This window comes from Equus asinus, chromosome 20, assembly GCF_041296235.1.
Source record: "Equus asinus isolate D_3611 breed Donkey chromosome 20, EquAss-T2T_v2, whole genome shotgun sequence".
NCBI classification, from domain to species: Eukaryota; Metazoa; Chordata; class Mammalia; order Perissodactyla; family Equidae; genus Equus; species Equus asinus.
Window position 1 is genome coordinate 79,801,525 of NC_091809.1, and position 22,769 is coordinate 79,824,293.

Genomic DNA, 22,769 nt, shown 5'->3' on the forward strand with positions numbered 1-22,769 from the left:
GACTCCATAAAGGCAGGGGCTTTGTTTTTATGTACTGTATCTCCAGTGCCTGGAATAATGCCTAGCACATAGTGTAAGCTCAATATATGTTTGTTGGATGAATGAATGACAACTTTAAGGAAAGACTTTTGCTCTTTTGGCCTCAATATTTCACATCTTTTATTAGGGCATTGGCATAGCATGAATGTGAAGAAAATCTTTCCTTGCCTGAGTGACTAGCTCCTCTGTGTCCATGGCAAGTAGATCGTGAGTGGGTTGTTGAGTGGTCATTTCTCTTCATGCTGATCAGACTCTCATGGGTTTAGATCAACCTTACTTCCTGATTACGCAATACCTATTTAATACTCATTTAGGATCTCAAAGGCTGTGTGGGAATAGGCCTTTTCTAGTTTTCAGATGGACTAACCCAACAGCCCATTGTATTGACCCTTTACCCTGTTTCTCTCCAGCATTTCTTATACTGAAGCAGTGGAGATCTTAAAGCAGGCGTCCCAGAACTTCACCTTCACCCCAGAGGTAATATTTATATATATATATATATATGTATAAATGAAAATATGTGTCCCTCTTGTCCTTATCCTGTTTCATTAAAGATCCTTTAAAATAAGTTTCCTTCTCCTGTTAGCAATATGTAGTATTTGCTCATGTGTACATTGGCTTTTTTTTTTTTTTTTTTGCTTGAGCAAGATTGTCCCTGAGCTAACATCTGTTGCCAGTCTTCCTCTGTTTTGTATGTGGGACCCACCACAACACAGCTTATTGAGCAGTGTGTAGGTCCATGCCCAAGATCAAACCCAAGAACCCTGGCTCACCAAAGCAGAGTGCACAAACTTAACCACTATGCCACTGGGCCAGCCCCTGTACGTTGGCTTTTTTTGATGGTTGCTCAACCTTGTTGAAATGTTTAGAATGAAAAATAACTTTGAAGTAGAATCATATCATTTGGAATAGCAGTGACTAAAGGGTTGTAAGAGGTTTCCCAAGTTTAGGAAGATGAAAATCCTAAAAAACAATTATAATCATAGAATATTAGTGTAGAAATCACCTAGTTCAAAGTGTATTCTGAGTGATAACAGGTGACAGAAAAAGAGGTTATGTGATCAAATAAGTTGAGGCAACACATTAAACAGGGTTCTTTTTCTGTTGAACTTTAGAGAGTCTCCTAATTTGTGATCCACTTGGGAAAACAGCAAATTTTTTTTTTAGAACTCCTTTATTGGCCAGGGTATCGGTTCAGAGAGGCCACATGATTTATCGGTGGGCATGCACATAATGTTGGAGGCAAGTCTTGTTCCTGTGGTGTTGCTTCTTTCCTCTAATTCAGATAGTGCCAGACGAGTGGGAGTCAGAAGATAGTGTTGGGAATGCGGTGCCTTTGTCTTCAAACTAGTCCTTACCCCAGTCCCGTTCCCAGTTAAGTCAGGTCCTTTTATAATAGTGCCCTGCGCTTGTTATATTTATAATCAATTAATTTCTTTGCATAAGCTTTTATTTAATGTTTTTCTCCTACCCTGGAAGCTGCGTGGAGTCAGGGAGTCTCTTTTTCTTACCCCTATATCCAGTCCCCAGCATGGTACCTGGGATTTAATAGGCACATTAGTATTTGCTGAATAAATAGATGAACAGTGTTATTAAATATTCATCAAAGAACATCTATGAGTTGACTCTTTTATTTAAAAAAAAATATTCACTGAGAGAAGCCATCTAGCCAAAGATAGACTCAATATTAGGAATATTATCTTTCATCATTTAATTTCCTGAGACTTAGGAATAGTGACTGTAGAAGAAGCTCTAGGCAGTATTAATAAAAAGTATGGTTCTGAAGTCGGTTTTTATCCACTGTGGACAGTGTGCTTTGTTTTCCTGCAGATGCTCTTCATCTGCTAAATGCCGCTCCCTGAGATGGGGGCAGAAAGCAGAGTGTTTATCTACGAGTTTCAGCTTTCATCTTTCCAGGCCTTTGGATGTTCTTGCTAACACATCTCTCTCTCTAGTCAGTCATCTGTGTAACCTCAGCAGACAGCTCCACACATCACTGATCCTCAGGGAGAGGAAGCCCTTGGAACTGATTCAGGTTATTTTCAGGTCCTGCAGTATGTATTTTTACTCTGTCTTCTCCTCTGGTAATTTCTTTTTTCTCTTTACAGTGGGGTGTTGATCTACACACTGAACATGAAAAGTTCCTGGTGAAGCACTGTGGCAACATACCAGTCTTTGTCGTTAATTATCCGTTAGCACTCAAGCCTTTCTACATGAGAGATAATGAAGATGGCCCTCAGCACACAGTAAGAAAAGACGCTAATTAAATGAGAGTTAGCCATCTCAGAGTTCGGGTTTTTCCCTTAATTAAAATTTCATTTATTCTTTGGCATATTTTGTTAAATTATATCTATCATTCTTTATATCGCTTAAAACGATAGTTTCTCAAAGGCACCTCTAAAAAAGTGTTCTCAAAGAAGATCCCAGTGTTCTATAAACATACTTCCTCATTTCTGTCACAAGGTGTCCTTCTTAGTTTAGCAAATGCAGGTGTAGGTCTTTTTGTTTTGGTTTGGTTTTTAAATAACTGAGATGAAGTGGCCTAGAGCTCTGTATAGCAATGCCAGGTCTACTGTCAACTTAAATACTGGTTAGGAGACTATAGCGGGGAGGGGGAGGCCAGGGCATATGCTGGGCGAGAGGTGACAGCAGTGGCCTGATGGGCAGAGGAAGAGCCAGCTTGGCAGAGCAAGGGGCTTAGCGTACTTTGTGCCTCTCAGATGGACGTATTGAGGGGAGGGTGTGGAGGGACGGAGGAGGGCAGGACAGGTCCTGCTCTCAGTTCTCTTCTGACTCCCTCTTTGTCTGCCTGTCCTGTCTCTGTCCGTCTCTCTGCTCTCTTTAGCCCTTCTTATCTTCTGTTCTTTGTTCACCCTTAACTTTAGTTGCTTTTTATCCTTCTGGTTTCCTTTTTCCTTTTTTTCCTTTTTTTGTCTCTTCCCTCCTTTACAAAATTAGCAGTAATATAAAATAAGAATATATTTGACTATGTATTTCTTGAATAGTTATCTACTTAATATCATTAATTGTAAAAGTCTGTGAGACAAATATGTTTATCTCAAAAAAAGGTCCAAAAACTAAACTTTGCTATCTTTGGCTTTTCACTTGTCTCTAGATAAATACCAGTAGAAAAATATAGATCAAGGCCCATAGTAAATAAAATTCCCCCATCTTAGGTATACAAGGTTCTCTCTTTCAATATATTTCCTATTTTCCCTCTTGTAGTATTACTAAAACAATATTCACCACCAATTAATAGATTCCTATGAGGCAGGCACCAGTCTCAGCGCTAAGTCCTAAAGGAACCTTGCCAAGAAACTTATTGTTTCCTCCAATTTTGCAGATGGAAAACTGGGCTGCAAAGAGACTGACTGCATTTTCCAAGGCTACATAGGTAGGAAGTGACAGAGTTAGTATTCAAACCTGATTCCCTCTGGCTCTGAAGTCTGTGTTCTTTTCCAGTCTCTCACCCTGCCTCAAAATCACAAATACAAAAGTACATTTTAGCTCTTCATTTTACTCATCCCCACCTTTCACAAAGCATTTTCCAAAACCAATGAGCAACATAATTGATTTATGATTCCAATTTTCTCTTTTCCCTACCAACCCTCTGGTATAATTGATTATGAGAAATGAATTGGCCCACAGGCAGGCAGCAAAAAATAAGAGACTAGGGCATAGATTATCCAATCCTAAATAATTCAGTATTGAGCCTGCATCACAAAGCAGAGGGCTGGGTTTGTATCTCTTGTCTTTTTTATCACTCCCCTCGATCCCACTCCCCCACCCCCACCCCTGTACCCCACACACCATGTGTTCTTCTCATCTGATTTCCCTAGACGGAGCACTCTTCAGTCTTTCAGTGTTGCACTTCCTTAAATGCTCTGCTGAAGGCTTTCCTTCTCTGTAAAGACTTTCCTGACTTTTCTGGATTTCTGTAGCACTTCAAGAATTACTAAAACTGGTAGCATTGTGTCTTTTTTGTAGTCTCTATAACTTTTGCCTTCTCAAGTGAAACTCTTAATTTCTTCAGGATGGCAAGTGAGGTTTCTATGAGTAGCATGGCGTCTGTTGCTCATTTCTCATTCCCTCTAGTGTGACTTCCACCCTTCATGCCACTGAAGCAGCTCTCTCTAGGGTCAGTAATAATCGTCATGTTATTAAATCCTCAGACTTTTAAGTCTCTGTTTTACTTGACCTCTCAGTATTATTCAGCACTATTAATGACTTTCTTATTCTCAAAACTCTCTCCTCCCTTGGCTTCTGGGACATCACATCCTCCCAGTTTTCCTCCTTTCTCAGCGGCTTATTCTTTCTCCGTCTCCTATACAGATTTCATCCTCTTCTACTAATCCATTAGATGTTGGGATTCCTCAAGGCTCCATCCTAGGTCCTTTTTCTTTCCCCAGGTGATTTCATCTGTACCCACAGCTTATTATTTATTTTCAGACAACTCAGAGATTAGTATCTCTAATCTAGACTTCTCCTCTGAGCTCTGGACTCATCGCCATTTACGTATCTCAAATGCATCTCAAACTTAACATATCCAAAACTGAATCCACAGTTTCTCCTCTTCTCCCCTCCTCCCACCAAATTTGATCTTCTTTCAGTATTCTCTTTTCATCTAATTGTGCTAGCCAGATACCTAAGTCATCTTTGAAATCTTCCTCTCGCCACTTCCCATATTCAAGCTATTACTAAGTTCTGTCATTTTTATACTCCTAAATATATCTCAAATCTGTCCACTTCTCTTCATTTCCACTTCTACCTTTTTAGATTAAGATACCATCGTGTCTTGCCTGGACTACTTCAGTAGCCTTCTAATTGGTCTTAATGTATTCACTCTTTCCTCCTCTTGAGTCAGTTCTCCTCATTTCAGCATGACCCTTAAGAAAATGTAAATCTGATCACGTTATCTCCCTTCTTAAAACTATTCAGTGGACTCCCATTGCTCTTAAAATGAAAGTCAGGATCCTTTATATGGCCTCCAAGCCCCAGTATCATCTGCTGCTCCCATTTCTCTGGCCTGATGTGCGGGGTGCTCCCCTTTCCTCTGTCTGCTTTACCCACACTACCCTTCTTCCACGTCTTCAGGCATGCAGTGTTTTCTCTCACCAGAGGATCTTTGCACATGGTGTTCTCTCAATCTACAACAATATTCTTCACCTAAGTAATTTTGCTTATTCTTCAGATCTCTACTCAGTCATCATTTCCCCAGAGAAACCTTCCTTGACCCTTCAGACTGTCAGAGACCCTGTTAAACACTACAGTGGTACCATGGGAAATTTCAGACACAGAGCTACTAACTGTTATTCCACCATAATCCTTAACACAGTTGTAATTTTACGTTTATTTACATGACTATTTAATGAGTGACTGTTCTCTCTATGCCAGAGGACTTGAGGACCTCTTTTTCACTCATCAGTGTCTCCCTAATGCCTAGCGTAGTGCCTGGGACAAAGCAGGCACCTAATATCTATTTGGTGGTGGATAGGTGATTAGATGGATGAATCGAACCCAACACAGTTTTAGGCACACTGTTAACAATTAGTGAGTAAGTGACTTGATTTGCTAAGGAAATTTCTGGGAAGCTAAAGAGTAGCTTTTACTTTAAATTTTTTGAGTGATGGCAACATGGCATAAAGGAAAGTCTAGTGGCTTTAGAATCAGACACTCTTGAGTTCAAGTCCCAGATCTATGAGTTATAAACCATGTGATTTTAGATAAACCACCTAATTTTTTGAGTCCTAGTTTCCCAGTCTATAAAAGTAAGATGATCATATTTTATGAAATTGTGAGGATTAAATTAGGTAATATATGAAATACACATAGCACAGTGTTTGGGGTGGTAGTCAGTAAGTGTGGAGCCCTCTCCTTTCCTTCTAAATTTTGATAAAGGCTTTATTATGATAAAGCACAATTATGTTGAAAGGTGTGTGTGTTACTACATCATAAAATGCTATTACATAAGATTCCATAAAAGGCAGTTCTCTCCTAGACTGTGGTCACAAACATACCTTTCAAAGTACCAGGAGGGCTTCATTATGACAAGTCTCTCTAGTAATGTGGTCTCACAGCTTGACATCTAAAGGCATTATAATGGGACTTTAGTGTATTTCTGTAATTTATGCCATACTATAGCATACAACTTCTCAGAGCTAAATTATTAAAATATAATTTATTTAAACTGTATACATTAGACATAGATTATAACATTGACTCATTAACAACCTGGATTTCTTTTCCACCTACTTATATAAAGTACATGCTTCCACCCCTACTTTATTATTTTTGGTGGTGAATGAACAGGCTTTGGGTCAATTAACTAAATTCTGTGCTGCTTTTTGTAGGGCTGTAATAACAGGTTGTAAGTAGGATTGCAAGAATTTCTGCTATGGGCATGATTCAATCTAAATAAATTGAAACAGGTGTGTTTCACAAGTGCCTTCTCTAGGGAATCAAAAGAGAAGGGTAGGGAAATATTTAACCTACTCTCATAACATTTGGCCAAGGGTAATAAATAGTAAAATAGTATATTTTTACAATTATAGTTTCTTTTCTTTCTTTCTCTCCCCAGCGCTCTCCAAAAAAAAAAAAATGAAGGTATGCAGTAAGTTGTAATGAAAAGTACACCGGATTAAGAAGTTAGTAGTGCTGAGTTTGAAAGCCAGTTCTCTTACTAGTTAGCTCTCTGACCTTAGGCAAGTCTCTCGAATCTCTGAGCCTCAGTTTCTCAGAGAATTAGATGAGATGACCTCCAAGGTACTAACCAGCTTTACGATTCATTGATTTCATGTAGCGTAAGTTTTTCCTCATTTGGGTATATAAGAATGGCTTGTAAATTATCAAACATGTTTGCTAATTTGAACGGGACAGAGCATGAGCCTCAGTAAAATGAATCTAAGCAAACATGCAGAATGCCATATGTCCCTGAGTCTGGGTCCCTGGGTAAGTCCCCCAAAGGCAGATGGCAAATATTCAGCTAGGGAAATGGCCTCACAGAGAGGAATACCCATTCATTCCAGCCATGTGTGATTAGGAAAAAGTGACTGTCCAACAGTCCCTGATGAGATGCCAATATCACCAGGTTATGTTCTCATTTTTAAAATTGTATCAGTATTACTCAGCAAAGCATGAAAATTTAAGCATTGGTGAGCATTCAATACCGTTCATATTGTGAAGTCAACTTCGAAGGAAGAATACTCAACCAAGGGTGTCTAATGAATTTCCCTGGACTAGGGCTAATTAACCAGCCTGCATCAAAATAGCTTGAGCCACAAACCAACGGAAATAATGATGAAAGGAATTACCAATTTTCCCCATATCTAGGACTAATGATTATCCTGGAAATTTATGTCAAAGTTGAAAATATTCAGTCCATCTGAAATGCTCCCACACCAGCCATTTTACTAGCCACAGTCCATTATCAGTCATTGCTGCATCTTCACTGCCACTTCTGGAAGGCGCTCTTTCCTAGCTGTGCCTGGTTGTTTTTAGGGGCAAAACACTGTCTGTGTCAGCAGTTAGAGCAAGAGCTTACCGAGGCTGAAACCACAAACAGGTTTCCTATGGTTTGTGGAACATTTTTTTTCTTTTGATAATAGTATGTAATGTTGCTCCATTGTTGGTACCAGCCTGTGAGAAACTGAATAGGGAAGTGTTCAATTTGTGTTTTTATCAGTATTTAAAAATACTGAGATGGGTAGGAAGAGAAGGTAGTAAAGGAAGGGACATTAAACTTGTTCCCTGTCTCTTTGAAGTTAGCATAGAAAAGGTAATGTATTCAATGCCTTGCTCCTATCTAGCCTGTTTGTTTTTTAATTCGAGATCTGGGTTTTATTTTCAATCCACTGATTGGAATCAAAGAGTAAGAGTCGAAAGGGAATATCATAAATAGAGACCGGGGTTTGTTCAGCTTGAATACCAACCCAAACTATTTCTAGACAGCTTGCTGCTGCAGCTGTGTGACTTAAGCAAAATCAAAACTCATACACAGTGGAAGAAAATGTGCCAGGCAGCACTCTGGTCTAGAAGATGCACCCAAAGTGGAATAAGTTTTAAGACTAGAAAGTTAGCAAAGAGTGTAGTAAAATTATTCATAGCCTTCGTTGTTATCTGTGTAGGAGAGTGAAAGGACAGCAGAACTCAGGTCCTCCCACTTATTTCGAGTCTCCCAAAGTTGCACTGGAACACAGTGGAGATTTTAGTCTCAGAAGTGCTCAAATTTTGGCAACCAGAATTCAGCAATTCATCAAAAGAATCATACATCATGATCAGGTGGGATTCATACCAGGGACACAGGGATGGTTCAACATCCGCAAATCAATCAACGTGATACACCACATCAACAAACTGAGGAATAAAAACCACATGATCATCTCAATAGATGCAGAGAAGGCATTTGACAAGATCCAACAGCCATTTATGATAAAAACTCTGAACAAAATGGGCATAGAAGGAAACATAATAAAGGCCATATATGACAAACCCACAGCCAACATCATACTCAATGGGCAAAAACTGAACCCCATCCCCCTGAAAACAGGAACGAGACAAGGATGCCCTCTATCACCACTCTTATTTAACATAGTACTGGAGGTCCTGGCCAGAGCAATCAAGCAAGAAAAAGGAATAAAAGGAATCCAAATAGGGAAGGAAGAAGTGAAACTCTTGCTGTTTGCAGACGACATGATTTTATATATAGAAAACCCCAAAGAATCCATTGGAAAACTGTTAGAAGTAATCAACAACTACAGCAAAGTTGCAGGGTATAAAATCAGAAGTGCTCAAATTTGATCAACTTTGAATTAAGAGGACCTTTTACTGGGCAACCGGTAAAGCCTCACTTTCCCTAATCAAGGGCAGGATTGCTCAGCCCTGGCTCTTTAAGCCAGCCTCAGACTCCCGTAAACCACGGACCTGCCAGCCATAAAGGCAAATTGTCATCACCAGCTAATGTGCTAGGCCACTTGCTTGTCTCCAACCTGTTTGCACTCTAACCGCCTCCCAGCCCATCAGCTGGCAAATGCACAGTTTTTCTCATTGCTTCTTAAGAAGTTTGTGTGATTCCCTCCACATCTGCATTTTGTGCATCCTTATGTCATGGTGTGTGTTATATCTATGTGCCTTTTACCTCCACTAGAGGCCTAGAGAAACAGGTAGTTTATTAACCCAGTAGTTACGAGGGAGAGACACAAGATAGAAGAATCCTACCCGGAATCTCAACTCTAACTAAAAAATAGGGAAATTGAGGGAATTGTTCCAGTGATCTTTAGGGAATGCAGTATTTTTTATATCATATCCGAAGAAAGTACAGCTCTGTGTATTCCAAATGTAAATGTCTTTTATTTATAGTTGAGGAATACTTTACTATGTTATAGCTTCTCAGAAAGTGTGCAGAATCCTAGATAGATTGGAGGATATCATTGTAAAAGAAAAGCAGGAAGTATGAGAATCTGATATGGTTGAAGAGAAACTAAACCTAAAGTAAAAGAGAAGAGAGGAAGGTTATGTGGAGGAAGAGAAGAAAACAGGGCCTTTGTGGGCATTTCAGAAATGTGTCCTTGATTGAAAAAAAATAGTACCCTTTGCTCATGGAATATTTACAAGGCAGTATAAAGCCATGCCTTACTCAAAAGATACAGAAAACATACAGAAAATTCACCCATCTGAGAGTGGGAATTTTCAAACCACCTAGACAAGGAAAGGACATAGATGATGTCTGTGTTCCTTCTGCATGTCACAAAATTAGTAGTGATATAGGACTTTATCCAGATGTCTTCTAAAATTTTTATTCAACTAAAAATACACTATTTTGGTAAGTTCTTTCCTACTGATAAGTTCCTCTCCTAGAGTACAGAGGAAGAAAATAGAGGAACTAGTGTTCTGACCTTAATTCTAATTCACAATGAGGAATTGGTTGAGAGAGTGGAAGTGGAAGAGTCCAAGTAGGTGGGGGGAAGAGAGCAACACAGTCAACTTTTACTGCAAGTAAATAGTTGCCGCTCCTCCCTCAGGGAGGATTAGACTTCCTTGCCCCCTTGACATGCGCTGAGTGACTTGCATGTGACTTGCGTTGGCAGGAAAACTGTGAGCAAACGTGACCTACATACATTACTTCTGGACAAATACTTTTAGTACATAGTCATCTTGCTCTTTTTTTTTCCATCTCCCATAAGGTCAGCAATACCTTAGAAAGAGGCTTTTTTTATCAGCTTCAAGCCAGGATAGACATGTAGCATATGTTTTAAAAAGCCAATTCAGCTGTTGTAGAGCAGAGGTTCTAAGTTGGGGGTTATTTTGTCCCTCACCCCCAGCCCCACTCAGGAGATGTTTAGCAATGTCTGGAGACATTTTTAATTGTCACAACTAGGGGCATGCAACTGGCATCTGGTGGGTAGAGGTCAGAGAGGGTGCTAGATACCCCACAATGCACAGGACAGGCCCTCGCAACAAAGAATTATCTGGCCAAAAATGGTACTGATGCTGAGATTGAGAAACTCTGTTTTAAGCTTCTGGAGTTCTTACTACAGCATAACCTAACCTATCCTAACCAATACAGCAACTACCACATTTTATAAACGCCAGTGTGGAAGAAGTTGGACATAAGCAGTTAGGTACGTTAGTTAGTAAGAAAATGGGTTTGGAAGAAATCCAGGGGGAAAAAATGCACATATTGTACTATGGCATAAGATTTTGAGGTAGGACTGAAAAGGTTCAGAAGCTTCCAGTTCCACAACTATTACTCTGCAATTGCAAATATTTCAGATAAACAAAAACCAGACAGAAAGGTCTAAAACCAATATGGTTGCACATTGAATGCTCCAGTGAACTCAAATATTAAAATAAATGAGGTTTGTAGTCAAAGATAAATATGTCTTTTACACTCCTCTAAAAATAGCGTTAAAAAAACTAAGGTCCAAAATTAACATAATTTAGACCCGCAAAAGTGCTAAAACCCCAAAAGAGTTTTTTTGCTTATTTTAGTTGTATTAGCAGCAAGACCAAGCAAGAAAATGATCTCTTGTTTGAAAAAGCAGAGCAGTCCCTCAAGGGTTGTCTCATCCCGTTGTCACTGGCCACCAGCCTCAGCTAGACTCTCTGCTGCCTGTTCTTCCACGACAGCTGATTCTCCAACAGCTTTTATTGAGGCAGTTGATCTTTTTAGCTCTGACTCGTAAAGCTTTGCATTTACTTGCAGTATCAGAATCAGTACTGCTCACCTTTGTGTCTTGGAATCATCCCACCTTCAAAATCTTGGAAATGATAGATTTTGGATAGACCTTCTTAATAGTCAGAGCTACACAAGGATGGAATGCTCTATTTCAGGAGCAGTAGTTCCCAGTCTTTAAATATTTTCAAGCAAAGCTAGAGAGTCACCTGGTTGTCTGTTCTCTTCCAACCCTGATTGCCTATAATTCTCAATTTGAAACTCTGGATTGAAATTAAGAACAGGTTTTTCATCATGTGTCTCTTAACTCCCAGCATATTTTAGCCATGTCTGAAAGCAATATATATTAGAAAATAAAGATGCCAATCTTCCTGTGGCCATAAAAACCCCCTTGAACCTTCTCCTTCCTCTGAGAATAGAAGGGATAAGGACAGGGTCCTGGTTGGAGTCTGACTTTATTAATTGTCTAGCCCATGAGAATTTCCTCATCACAGAGTAAGACTCTCTTGTCCACCTATCCACAGCTGTTTGTTTCATTACGTACTTTCACATTTGAGTCACCAAATCCACATTCTAAAATACCTGCCTGTTTATTGTAGGCCCCCAAGATTGTAAAAGAATTACTAAGATGTGGTCATCAAGCAGTGGTAGCGTGACAGAGACCTGTCTGTGCACTTACTCCTCACCAGCTTATTGAGTGGTAGAAGATTTAGTAAAGGTGGAAATAATTAGTGAATTTCTGTTCTCTCTCACTCTAGTTCAGCTGAGTGATAAAAATCATGCCTAATGTTTTCTCTTTTAGTGATAATAATGAAGATGAGGTATCCAGCATTTGGGGCACATTCTTGAATTACATTCTTTATTAATCTCAATTATTTATAAAGGATAGCTCAGTCAAAAGTTCTGAAATCAAAACAGTGGTATGGCTTGATAGTCAAGTGAAGCAAAGTTTAAGAGTTTATAATATAATGTGACATTTAAAGATTAAAATATGTTTTATGAATTCCTAATTTTCATTTGTTGCATTAAATCTTTCTTACTTTTGTGTCTTCAAATTCTTGGTCTTCAAAATATCTACCTGCCCCCTAAAAAAGAATTGCCAAGTCACAAAATAATACAAATCGCAAATAAACATTCTCAAAAATTAAATAGTACTAGTAATTGAAGAAATACAAATTAAAATACCAAGCTACCATTTTCCCCTATTAAAAGTTTTTTTGCTGTTTTCTTATTATGAAAGTATGACATATCTTTATTGTAGAAAATAAAAAAATACAAGTAAGAGAAAATAAGAAATCACAATGGTAAAAAAATTAACATCTCATTATGTAGATGTCAGTCCTTTTTCTTCTATGTCTAAAATTTATCTGTCTCCTATTGATGTACACTTGAATTTTTTGTTACAAGTAATGCTGTAATAAACATCGTGTGTATTAATCTTTTCTTTGCATCTCTGATTATTTTGTTAGGACTAGTTCTTAGAACTGTCATTGCTTAGTGAAAGCATACTACATTTTTAAGGCTTTTGATTATCTTTTGCCAAATCGGTCACCAGAAGGTTGTATCAGATGTAGGAGAGTAATTGGTTTATGCATTCTTTAATCCATATTATTCATGTTCATTTCTTATCGTCACCATTTTTATAACCCCAAAATGATATCTTCTTATTTTAATTTATATTTCTTTGATTAATAATCAGAGCATATTTTACATATCTTAACAAAATAATACAAATTTTTACATACTTCATTGTCACATTATTTGTAAGAGAAAAATGCATACACCTAAATGTTCAACAAAATGAAACCAGTTAAATAAAAACTGTGATACTTCTAAACAATAAACTGTGCAGCTATACCGTAAGCAAAGTATTTTAACTGACATAGGAAAAATATTTATTGTATATTAGGTAAGACAATTAGAATGGTGAATTTTTGTATGTAATTTTTTCTCTACTGTACTCTGTAAACATATAAGAAAAAAACCTGAAAAAATATGGCAAGGTGGAATTGCTTCTGCATAGTGATAGGTGATTTTTAATATTTCATAATTTTAATACTTCCCACATTTTGTATAATTAACATTTGTATCAAATTTGTGAATAAAACACATCTTTGTTAAGTACACTGCATTAATGATGCAAGAGGGGAGAGGAAACTGTCCACCTGCAATTCTCATAGCATGTATTCTAAAGATAACATTAAACATTTGATACTGAAACAGGAAACAGGAACAGATAACATAACTAAGATTCTGGTAAGCAGTTAAACAACCAGTTGTCAAAATGTTAAAAGTTCCACTTGCTCGAGAAGCTGACAATTGCTGGAATCCTCTGAAAATGTAATGTTATGTACGTATGATTTTTTTCCCTTTTTAGGTTGCTGCTGTTGATCTTCTGGTTCCTGGAGTTGGAGAGCTCTTTGGAGGTAGCCTCAGAGAGGAACGCTACCATTTCTTAGAGCAGCGACTGGCCAGGTATTGATCAGACCTCAAGGAAACAAAATTCAGAAATTGGGGTTGGGGCACTCAAAGGCAGTCATGGCAAAGTAACAGAGAACAGCGCATGAGCCTCAGCACCTGACAGACCTGGATCTCAGATTCTGTGTGACCTTGAGCAGGTTACTTGACCTCTCTGAGCTTCCCTTTCTTAAAGACTGAAACTGTTATCTGAAACAAGATCGCAGTGATACTTGCCTGCTGTTTGTATGTATCTCTCCCTATGGAAGTGGCTTTTTAAAAAGTTAATGATAGGAGGAGGGAGATTTCCCCCTTAAAGCTTGTCCTTCATTTTTCTCTTCTCTGTGTACTTTTTTATTTACTCTAAATTATGATGGTGGACTCCTACAGGGACATAAAGACTGAACCAAGGAAAGACTAAAGATGGAGAAAGAAAGATAATAAAAATATCTGCAAGTTAGCATTTAGAATAAGCAGTTTTCCCTTCCTCAGGTTTTCTACTATGTAAGGGTCTTTATTTAGCTGTTTGAATAACTTATTTTAACTTGCTGTTTGAGACCTGGGAAATGAATCTATAAACACATAGGAAATGTTTTGGAAATGAGAAGTAGGGAATTGTGTTTCTAATTGAACTACCACTCCTGTATATACATGGTCTGCCAACAAACCACAATGACTTCCTAAACTAACCAAGGTTATAAACCCCTATTTTCCATGGTTTCCACTTTTGCTGTGCCAGACTTTAAAAAAAAAAATGACTTTCCCATGTCGAAGGTTTAATCCTTCTCTCCAGATGATACTGGGTTTCACAGTAACCTGGAAAAGCCATAATTGTTTGACAATATCCTGTTAAATTAGCCATGTGTAACAAGGCCTCCTTTTCCTAATGGAGAAAAACTTAAAAAGTTGATGCTTTTCCAAGATCCCAACCTATAAATCTGTTGGGTAACTTGGTTTTGTAATCCCAATCATTTGAACTGCTGTTTGGTTAGGGTTCAGAAGAAAGAGGATGAATGTGTTCTGGGAAGATGTATTTTTATCAGACTACTAGCTCCTTACTATTACTATGGTATTAAAAAGTCCTTGGAAAACTGTGGAAGTGAAGTGAAGGTCAAACTCTTTAGATGGAAAGAATTTGAAGATTCTCTGGGGTTTTTTTTAAAGCACAATAAAAATCACACATGGCAAGAAACCTCATCTGTTGAAAGATTAATTGGTCTGTTTTCTTTGCTTGCTTCCTTCCTTCAGGAAACCTTTACTCATAACATTAAATGTTTACCTAATATCTGATAAAATCCAAATTTATCTTTCCTAATAAAATGGATATGTGGGTTTCCCTATCTCAGGGTTCTGTCTGTGACTTCTGTCCATGTTTTCTGTATTTTTGTATATTTGAATTTTTCATAATCCTCATCACTTTAGATCCACTCTGGTCCCAAACACCTTTTTAAAGGGCTAAAATTAATTTTAATGAATACTAAGAGCTTAACATTTTATTAACATTTCTCAAATTGGCGAAAACCAACTTGCAACCATATTATGAAGGCAGCCTCAGAATCTATATTATTGTTTTAATGTTATAGGATGAAAGGCATGTCTGTCTGTCCCTTGTGTGTGCCTCCCAACAACCTTACATAGTAGTGATAGTGCTTTTCTTGTGTCACAGGACAGAAGCTCATCTCAAATGCACTGTTTCTTTTGTGCTCTGGACCGTACTTCCTTTCTATGGCGTTTATTGTCTATACCCCCTGTTGGATAATACCTTGGACTGTTAGTTTACTTACCTTTCTTACCATGTAATAAAGATTCAGCTGCTTAACTGCATTGCATGTTATTTGAGAGCACAGGTTTTGGTGTAGACTATTTTATAAAGAGCGCTTTGCATACAGCCCAGAAGAAATGTTTGGTGGTTAGTATATTTATCTTATTGCCATTTTTGTTATTTTCCTTTTACAGATCAGGACTGACAGAAGCCTACCAATGGTAAGAATGTGGCTCCTGATGAGTCTTATTCTAGCTGTGGTCTGAGTGTAACATAGTTTTTACTTGTATTCCTTAGGCACTATGGAACAATGAACAGCTTCTGAGATTACTTACTTTGAGTCCTTGAAAAATAGTAATAATAATGGCTGCCATTTATTTCTTACTTATTGTGTGCCAGATAACGTGTTAAAAGTTTCACGTATATTATCTCATGTAATCGTCATAACACCCTGTGAGTTAGGTACTGTTCTTATCTCCTTTTTATTCCCCTTCTAGACCCGAGGACTAGAGTTGTTAACTGACTTAGCAAAGAGCAGACAGTGAGAAGCAGAGAGCTGGGACCTTGTGCCTAACCATTGTACTTCACTTTCTCTGCGTGTGAAATTAGGGGCTTGAGCTGAGTGATCCCTAAGGTCTCCACCAGATGTAGAAATCTAAGCTTCTTAGGGAAGATCACCTGTCTGCATTCATACGTTTAGTTCAAAGGTGTTCTGGTTTTCTTTCTGCAGACGCTTCCTGCCAGTTATTTCCAATATATCCAAATCATTTATTTATATTTCTGTAACAGCACTCCTTTGGGATCTTGGTGTAATAATATCAACACTATTAGTAATTCTTTTGCTGTCCTTAGGAGAAGGAAGGGTCAAATTACACACTTGCCTTTTGGTAATGAAGGAGCTAGATTTCAGAGTTGCAAAAAGCCTAAAATTGGGTTCAGGTAATGGCCCTTGAATGCCTTATTACTTACCAATAATGACCTTAGGTATACTTAATCTCTCTAAGTCTTAGTTTTCTTGGCTGTAAATTGGAATGATAATATCTACTTCATGGGATTATTGTGAGGATGAAACGGAACAGTATAGATTAAGGATCTCCATAGAGCCGAAGCTCAGTAAATGCTAGTTTTTTTCCCCTTTTCTTTCCTTTGTTCTGAGTCTTACTATTAGGTAGCTGAGCCTGATTGAGCAAACTTATGCATTCTACCTCAGTTTCTTCCTGTTTACAAGATAATATTCATAGTGTGTAAAAACTAGCCAAAGACATTTTAATTTTTGATTAAATAAGGTTAGGCCATTTCTGGTATTTATTAATTATTTCAATACTACTCTTTTCCCAACTGAAGTTTTCAAACTCTGAAGATCTCTGAATGTAAATATTTATCATTTGAACCTTCTTCCTTTGTTATGGTAACCATAGTGTTTTAAAAGTAGAAGGGATTTTAGAAATCCTCGAGTCTGTGACCTCTGCTTGTTACCACTGCACTGTGAGTAGCCACCCCAGGTGTCTAAGAATTTGCTCACTTCCTATTTCTACATGCCATATGCAAATAAACTCTGTAGCTAGTTCCACAAATTTTGTACCATCTCTTCTATAATTTGGCTGCCCTAGAATCAATTGAACAACAATCCAACAAAAACATATTCATTGGAAAACTTGTTTCTTAGAAGTGGATTTTTCTATCAAAGCAAAGGCAAGGAAAATGCTGCAACCTGAATTCCTCTGCTGAATGCAGTTTCCAGACATTTATGCCAGGGTTTTGACATCCACGTATGAGAACTTTAGAGCCAGCTAGAAGCTGTTGCTGGACTTCTTGCAGCCAGCTCAGATTCTGCAGGTGTTTGTGGCAGGTGATTTGATATGCCCTTCATCTCATTTTCTCACTCAGTCAAAGTATATCCTGCCCCCATGCCTTGTAAACTTAAGGTTAATTCAGCTACCAGACATGTCAATTACTCAAGACGGTGCTCCTTCCATTACTCCTCGTAGTCCTTACTAGTCCGAAGTTTTATCCTAGATACTCCTGCTTATTGATCTCTCACTTGGTTGTAACTCGCCTAGTTGCAGTTCACCTTCTATTTTAGAAAGATAAGTACTTAATCTTAACTGCCTAAAATACCTATACATGCAGCCATTATTATTAATAGTGGGGAGATAGGTGATAGTCTTTTATCCTTGAGGAGCCAAATGACTAGCAGCTGTAGCACTTGTTTTATTCTGGAACTGATTTTACAAATCATTCAAGAAGCTATAAAGTTTTTTTAACCAATATTATATAACTCAAGAATTCCCCCACCAAGTGACATCATAAAAATATTTATAAAGTCTTCCTCCTTCTCTTCCTTTCCTGAAGTAACTTTATCCCAGTCTGGTATATTGGAATCTGGGTTTGGATCATGGCTGTACCATTGTCTAGCCATGTGATCTTAAGTGGGAATAGAATGTGTGAATGGGCTTCAGAGACTGTCTAGCCTTCCAGAAAAATGACTCTGGATATCTTCCACGAGGCTCGAAGCAGAGAACTAGAAATTTCTCCTCACACCAGCCCTCAAGAGTATATTGTTATGCCTTCAAATAGTAAATCTTCATATAGTAAGCATCTACTCCAGAGCAGACACTGGAGAAAAAGGGTTGAAGAGGACGCAGTTCCTGCCCTTGATATATCTCACAGTCCCCCTTATAGTAGGGGATATCTTTTTATAATATATCAGGCAAAACTCTTCACTCTCTGTGTATTAAACAATATGATTTGGGTAAGAAAAAAAAGAGCATTATCATTAACATACTAACAAATAGAAGAGGAATGTTTTTTCAAGAAAATTAGTAAAATTATTAGAAAATTTTCTATAGCCTCATGAGGCAAGTTTTCTGTATATAAGTACATAAATAACTTAAAAGAGAAAGGGTCAAATGACCAGGGCCCAAGAGTGCCTGACAGGATTTGCTGCTCTTTGTCTGGGTGACCTTGAACAGATCACTTTAACCTCTCTGTCCTTCATCCGTCTGTGGGGGTAAAAGACTGGTCTACCACAATGATGTGGACGATAACAAATGACTGCAAAATACTTTTGAAATATAAAAATCTATCATAACAATCTATCATAACGTCTGATCCCATACAGCACTTATAGATGACGGTTCTCTGTTTTTCAAAATCAGGTATCTGGACCTCCGTCGATTTGGATCTGTGCCACATGGAGGTTTTGGGATGGGATTTGAACGCTATCTGCAGTGCATCTTGGGAATTGACAATATCAAAGATGTTATCCCTTTTCCAAGATTTACTCATTCATGTCTTTTATAGCTGGAAGACTGGTTGAGGAAGATCACTCCATGCCGGAGGTGTTGCACATGAGTGTCCACACAGGAGAGTGAATGTTTGAATTTTAGAAATGCAGAAGTTTTCACATGTAATTGTCATGCTGTAAGATATAATATATGAAAAATAGAAATGATCATGATTTTCTTAGAAAGTTGAGAGCAGGGGCCGGCCCCATGGCTGAGTGGTAAGTTTGTACACTCCGCTTCGGCAGCTCAGGGTTTCTCTGGTTCAGATCCTGGGCACGGACGTGGCGCTGCTCATCAGGCCATGCTGAGGCAGCATCCCACACAGCACAACCAGAAGGACCTACAACTAGAGTATACAACTATGTACTGGGGGCTTTGGGGAGAAGAAGAAGAAAAAAAACAAGGTGGAAAGCATTTCATGGAAAGATGAACTCCTTCAAGAAGAAGTACTTACAGCAGGTAGAATCTCAACTCTATTATGTCAGTTAAGAAGAAATGAAGCAGTTGAACTAGATGGTCCCAAAGTTCCTTTCAAACTTGAAGACAGTGTGAGACAATGTATTTTACTTTGTCTTTAATTATTGGATCCTGCCCTGTGTGACCTTGAGAAACAACTAGTAGCTAAAAATAAAATGTTGTTGGATATTTTCTCCCCTGCATTTAACCTGTGATAAATGCCCATCTTATTCTCAGTGTTTTACTAAACATTACAGAAGAAAATATTCCTTTTTTGGGGCCTTAACTGAGTTAATAAAGTTGCTATTCTGAATTGAAATCTTCTTTCATCAGACTGGATGAAAAAAATCACATTTAATAACTGTTGATCCTTAATTATAAAAGGTAACAAGTTGTATTATTTAAACTAATCAATGTTGTTATAATTCATATTAGATGTTTATAACTTCTATAATAATAAATAAAATAGATTTTTGATACAAAAATCAAAGAAAAAGACAGTCATATTTTTAAATTCCATTTTTCCATTTCCCAGTAAAATTTGGAAGGAAGATATTTTCTATCCAAGATGAGGATGCATAAATATAGCTAAACCTAAAGGGTGGGTAATTCTGGAGTCAAAAAGTAACAGTGTCTGGTAGAGTTGAGAAGACTGGGAGTTTGAGACCTGACAACTCTAGCACTTTACATGTATGATTTTGGACAAGCCACTTACTCTGTGTGCTCTCGTACATCATTTTCCTCAGAGGTGATACAATAATTACATGAAAGTGTATGTTTGGGTACGTGTTTAACACTGTGAAATGCTACACAAACTTTTTTTAACTCTGCTGTTAGTGTCATTGAGTTACATATTATGTGGACTTATAGCAAATTGTATACTCAGTAGAATTTGTATGTATCAAATACCTGTAAAAAGGCATGCATGCCTGAATAATCCATTTCTAAGTCTTACTAGATGACTTATCTTAGGTTATTTCCTGATGGGTTTCTGTATGCACTTTATTTTAACCTAATACAAAATCAAACAGCTGGAAAGAACTGTAAAACCTTGGAGTTGGAAGTCCTGGAAGTCACTGAGAGGTTGTCAAGGTTGAACTTCTGCCTGACACAGAGAGATCCTATATACCTGGGCAGACTCTTCTTGGCAAAAAGCTCAGGCTCCCACAAATTAGCTCATTCCATGTCTGAATCTCTCTAATTGGTAGCTTTTGCTGAGCTAAAGTCTACTTCCCTGGAACTTTAATCCCTTGGGCTTAGATACCGAGTTTAGGACAGGATAAAAGGGATAATTAGGGCTTCCACAAGACTTGCTTCAACCATGGGTTAGAGAGAGAATTTCAGTTGTTTATTCAACAAATACTATTTAAGCTTATTCTGTATGCCAAGAACTGTGCTAGGTGCCAGATAAACAGTAGTGAATGAAACAGAAATGACCTCTGCCTTCATGGAATTTACCATCTATTAGAGAAGATACATAATCAATAAGTAAACAAATGTATTATTTCAAATATGACCTGTGCAATAAAATTTTGTAAAAAGCAGGGCATTTATGGTAAGCTTGCTAGAGAAGTCATCTCTGAAAAGGTGATATTTAACCTTAGACCTGGAAGGTAAAATGCAAAACCATTTTAAAATATTTGCAACCTCAGTCAATATTGATTTGGCATTCAAGTCGTGATACTGTATTAATAGAGCAGGAATCACAGACGTTCACAGGCCCCAAACCTGGAGGCACTGATAGTTTCCAAGGCTATCAGGAATCATGCCTGCAGTGATTTTTGAGGAAACAGATAGAATTGTAATGTTAATATGGTGATGGGGCATCAAAAATAACAGTGATAGAAAGAACATTGAATTAGAGAAACCCCAGGTTCTGGTCTCAGTGCTACCAGTAACCTATCTGTGGAGCATTAGGCAAGTCGGATCATCTTTGTGGCCTCCAGTTATTTCATCTGCAGAACTATCATTTTGAAGTAGATGAACTCAAAGGATCCTTCTCTCTTAATCTATGAATCTGTGCTGGACATAGTCACTAATAATAATTGGTTTAGAGTCTAACCTTTAGACTTTATTTTAATACATACTAGGTCTCCAAAACTGTATAGTGATGTCAGATCACTGGAAGTTTAACAATAGACTCAAGTGTGTTCATTGTGTGTATATGTGAGGTGGGAGAAGGTCCTTCTCAAGGAGTCAAACATACATTGTTCCTTACCTTTTTGGCAGTCTTCTCAGCAATATACTTCCAAACCTTCATACTTATTTGTTCATTTTCTTCCTTCACAATTGATCACACAATCAGTATCTGGTTGAAGCCAAAGACTTCCCACTTATAACAAGCCTAATAATTCCTATCTTTGGCTCAATACACCTGTTTTACCAATAATTGAACAAAAGCAAACACTAGCATCAGACAAACATGATGAAAATGCCAAAACTAGACTGTTGCTTGTAGGCAGCATAGTATAATTTTATGTATAATGAATAAAAGTATGGATTTAATAGTTGAGGACAGTCTATACTTATAATAATATTCTTATAAGGCTTAATTTGTGAGTTAAAAGGTGATTTGAGGGTATTACTTTTTACTTGAGTAACCAGTTTCCAATGAGGGAAAAATCAGATTCTGTTTTCCCAAGATTTCCAAACATCACCTCAAAATAGTAACCCCAGCCACCCAAGTAAGAGTGTATTCTAAAACTTAGAAATGTTTTTTCCGTCATTAATTCCCATTCTCATTTCAAATTTTGAAGTAGGTGGAGAAAAATAGTTACTTTCCATCTGGCTGTCCTCTTGCCTGGGGAAGTTGTACTGCCATTTTTTTTTCTTTTTTTTTACTCTGACAAGAGCTTAATTGTGTGAGTGATCCATTCCAGATCTAGACATAACTCTCCCACCCTCTGACCCAGCCCAGAGACTCTTTAACTGTCACAGAACAGCAAAGGAACTGTTTGACCTTTTGTCCCTCTCAGACAGGATCTGCCAGAAGCATCTTTGTACAATGTTATACATTCATATTCTCTATAAATTGAATCTAGACATTCAAGCATGACTGAACAGGCACTGAAGATGCAATTGGTGAGATGGATTAACTCTATCCTTCTTTAAATCTCTTGCTTCAGATAATTATAGATGAAAGATACTTATTTGGATTGGATTGCTATTTGTTCATATATTTATTTTAGTAAGTGGTGAGGTAAGAACATAAAAACGCAGAGTTGAAAGACAGATTGGCCTGGATTAAATTGATAAGAAATGTGTGGGGCTTTTTGGCTTCTGATCAATATTTGTACTCAGTCTGCAATCTAAAGTATGTATAATAAAAAGAAAACAGGTGGGAGTAATATCTGACTGTAGTTTCTTCCCAGTTGGTATTCCAAATTAAAAGATAGAAAAAGCATTAAGAAAAGAGCGGAAGGCAACCTTAATCACCTTACACCAAAATGACTCAGTAGTACCTCCATAAGACAGATCTTATTAGATCATGGTCAACACTCCCAGAAACCTAGACTTTCCGCCATTGCCAGGACCCCTAGATTGCCCCTCTGATGAGCCAAGGCTCCAGTTAGCTCTTGTGAAGTTTGGTTTCAAGTCC

At 37.8% G+C, this 22,769-nt stretch overlaps 1 protein-coding gene across 6 annotated transcripts in view; it reads left to right on the forward strand.

Annotated features, from left to right (window-relative positions):
* NARS2 (asparaginyl-tRNA synthetase 2, mitochondrial) overlaps positions 1-19,162 on the forward strand; it is a 102,364-nt gene extending 83,202 nt beyond the window's left edge. For 3 of the 6 annotated variants that reach the window (XM_014859658.3, XM_044752479.2, XM_070490577.1), the window contains 5 exons: positions 450-516; positions 2,148-2,285; positions 13,587-13,684; positions 15,623-15,649; positions 18,587-19,162. In XM_014859658.3, the coding sequence (XP_014715144.1) occupies positions 450-516; positions 2,148-2,285; positions 13,587-13,684; positions 15,623-15,649; positions 18,587-18,731 (475 nt within the window). In that variant the 3' untranslated portion in view covers positions 18,732-19,162. The remainder of the gene's footprint in view (positions 1-449; positions 517-2,147; positions 2,286-13,586; positions 13,685-15,622; positions 15,650-18,586) is intronic. The other 3 variants (XM_044752480.2, XM_070490576.1, XM_070490579.1) reach the window with 2 other exon arrangements.
* The last annotated feature ends 3,607 nt before the right edge of the window (positions 19,163-22,769 follow it).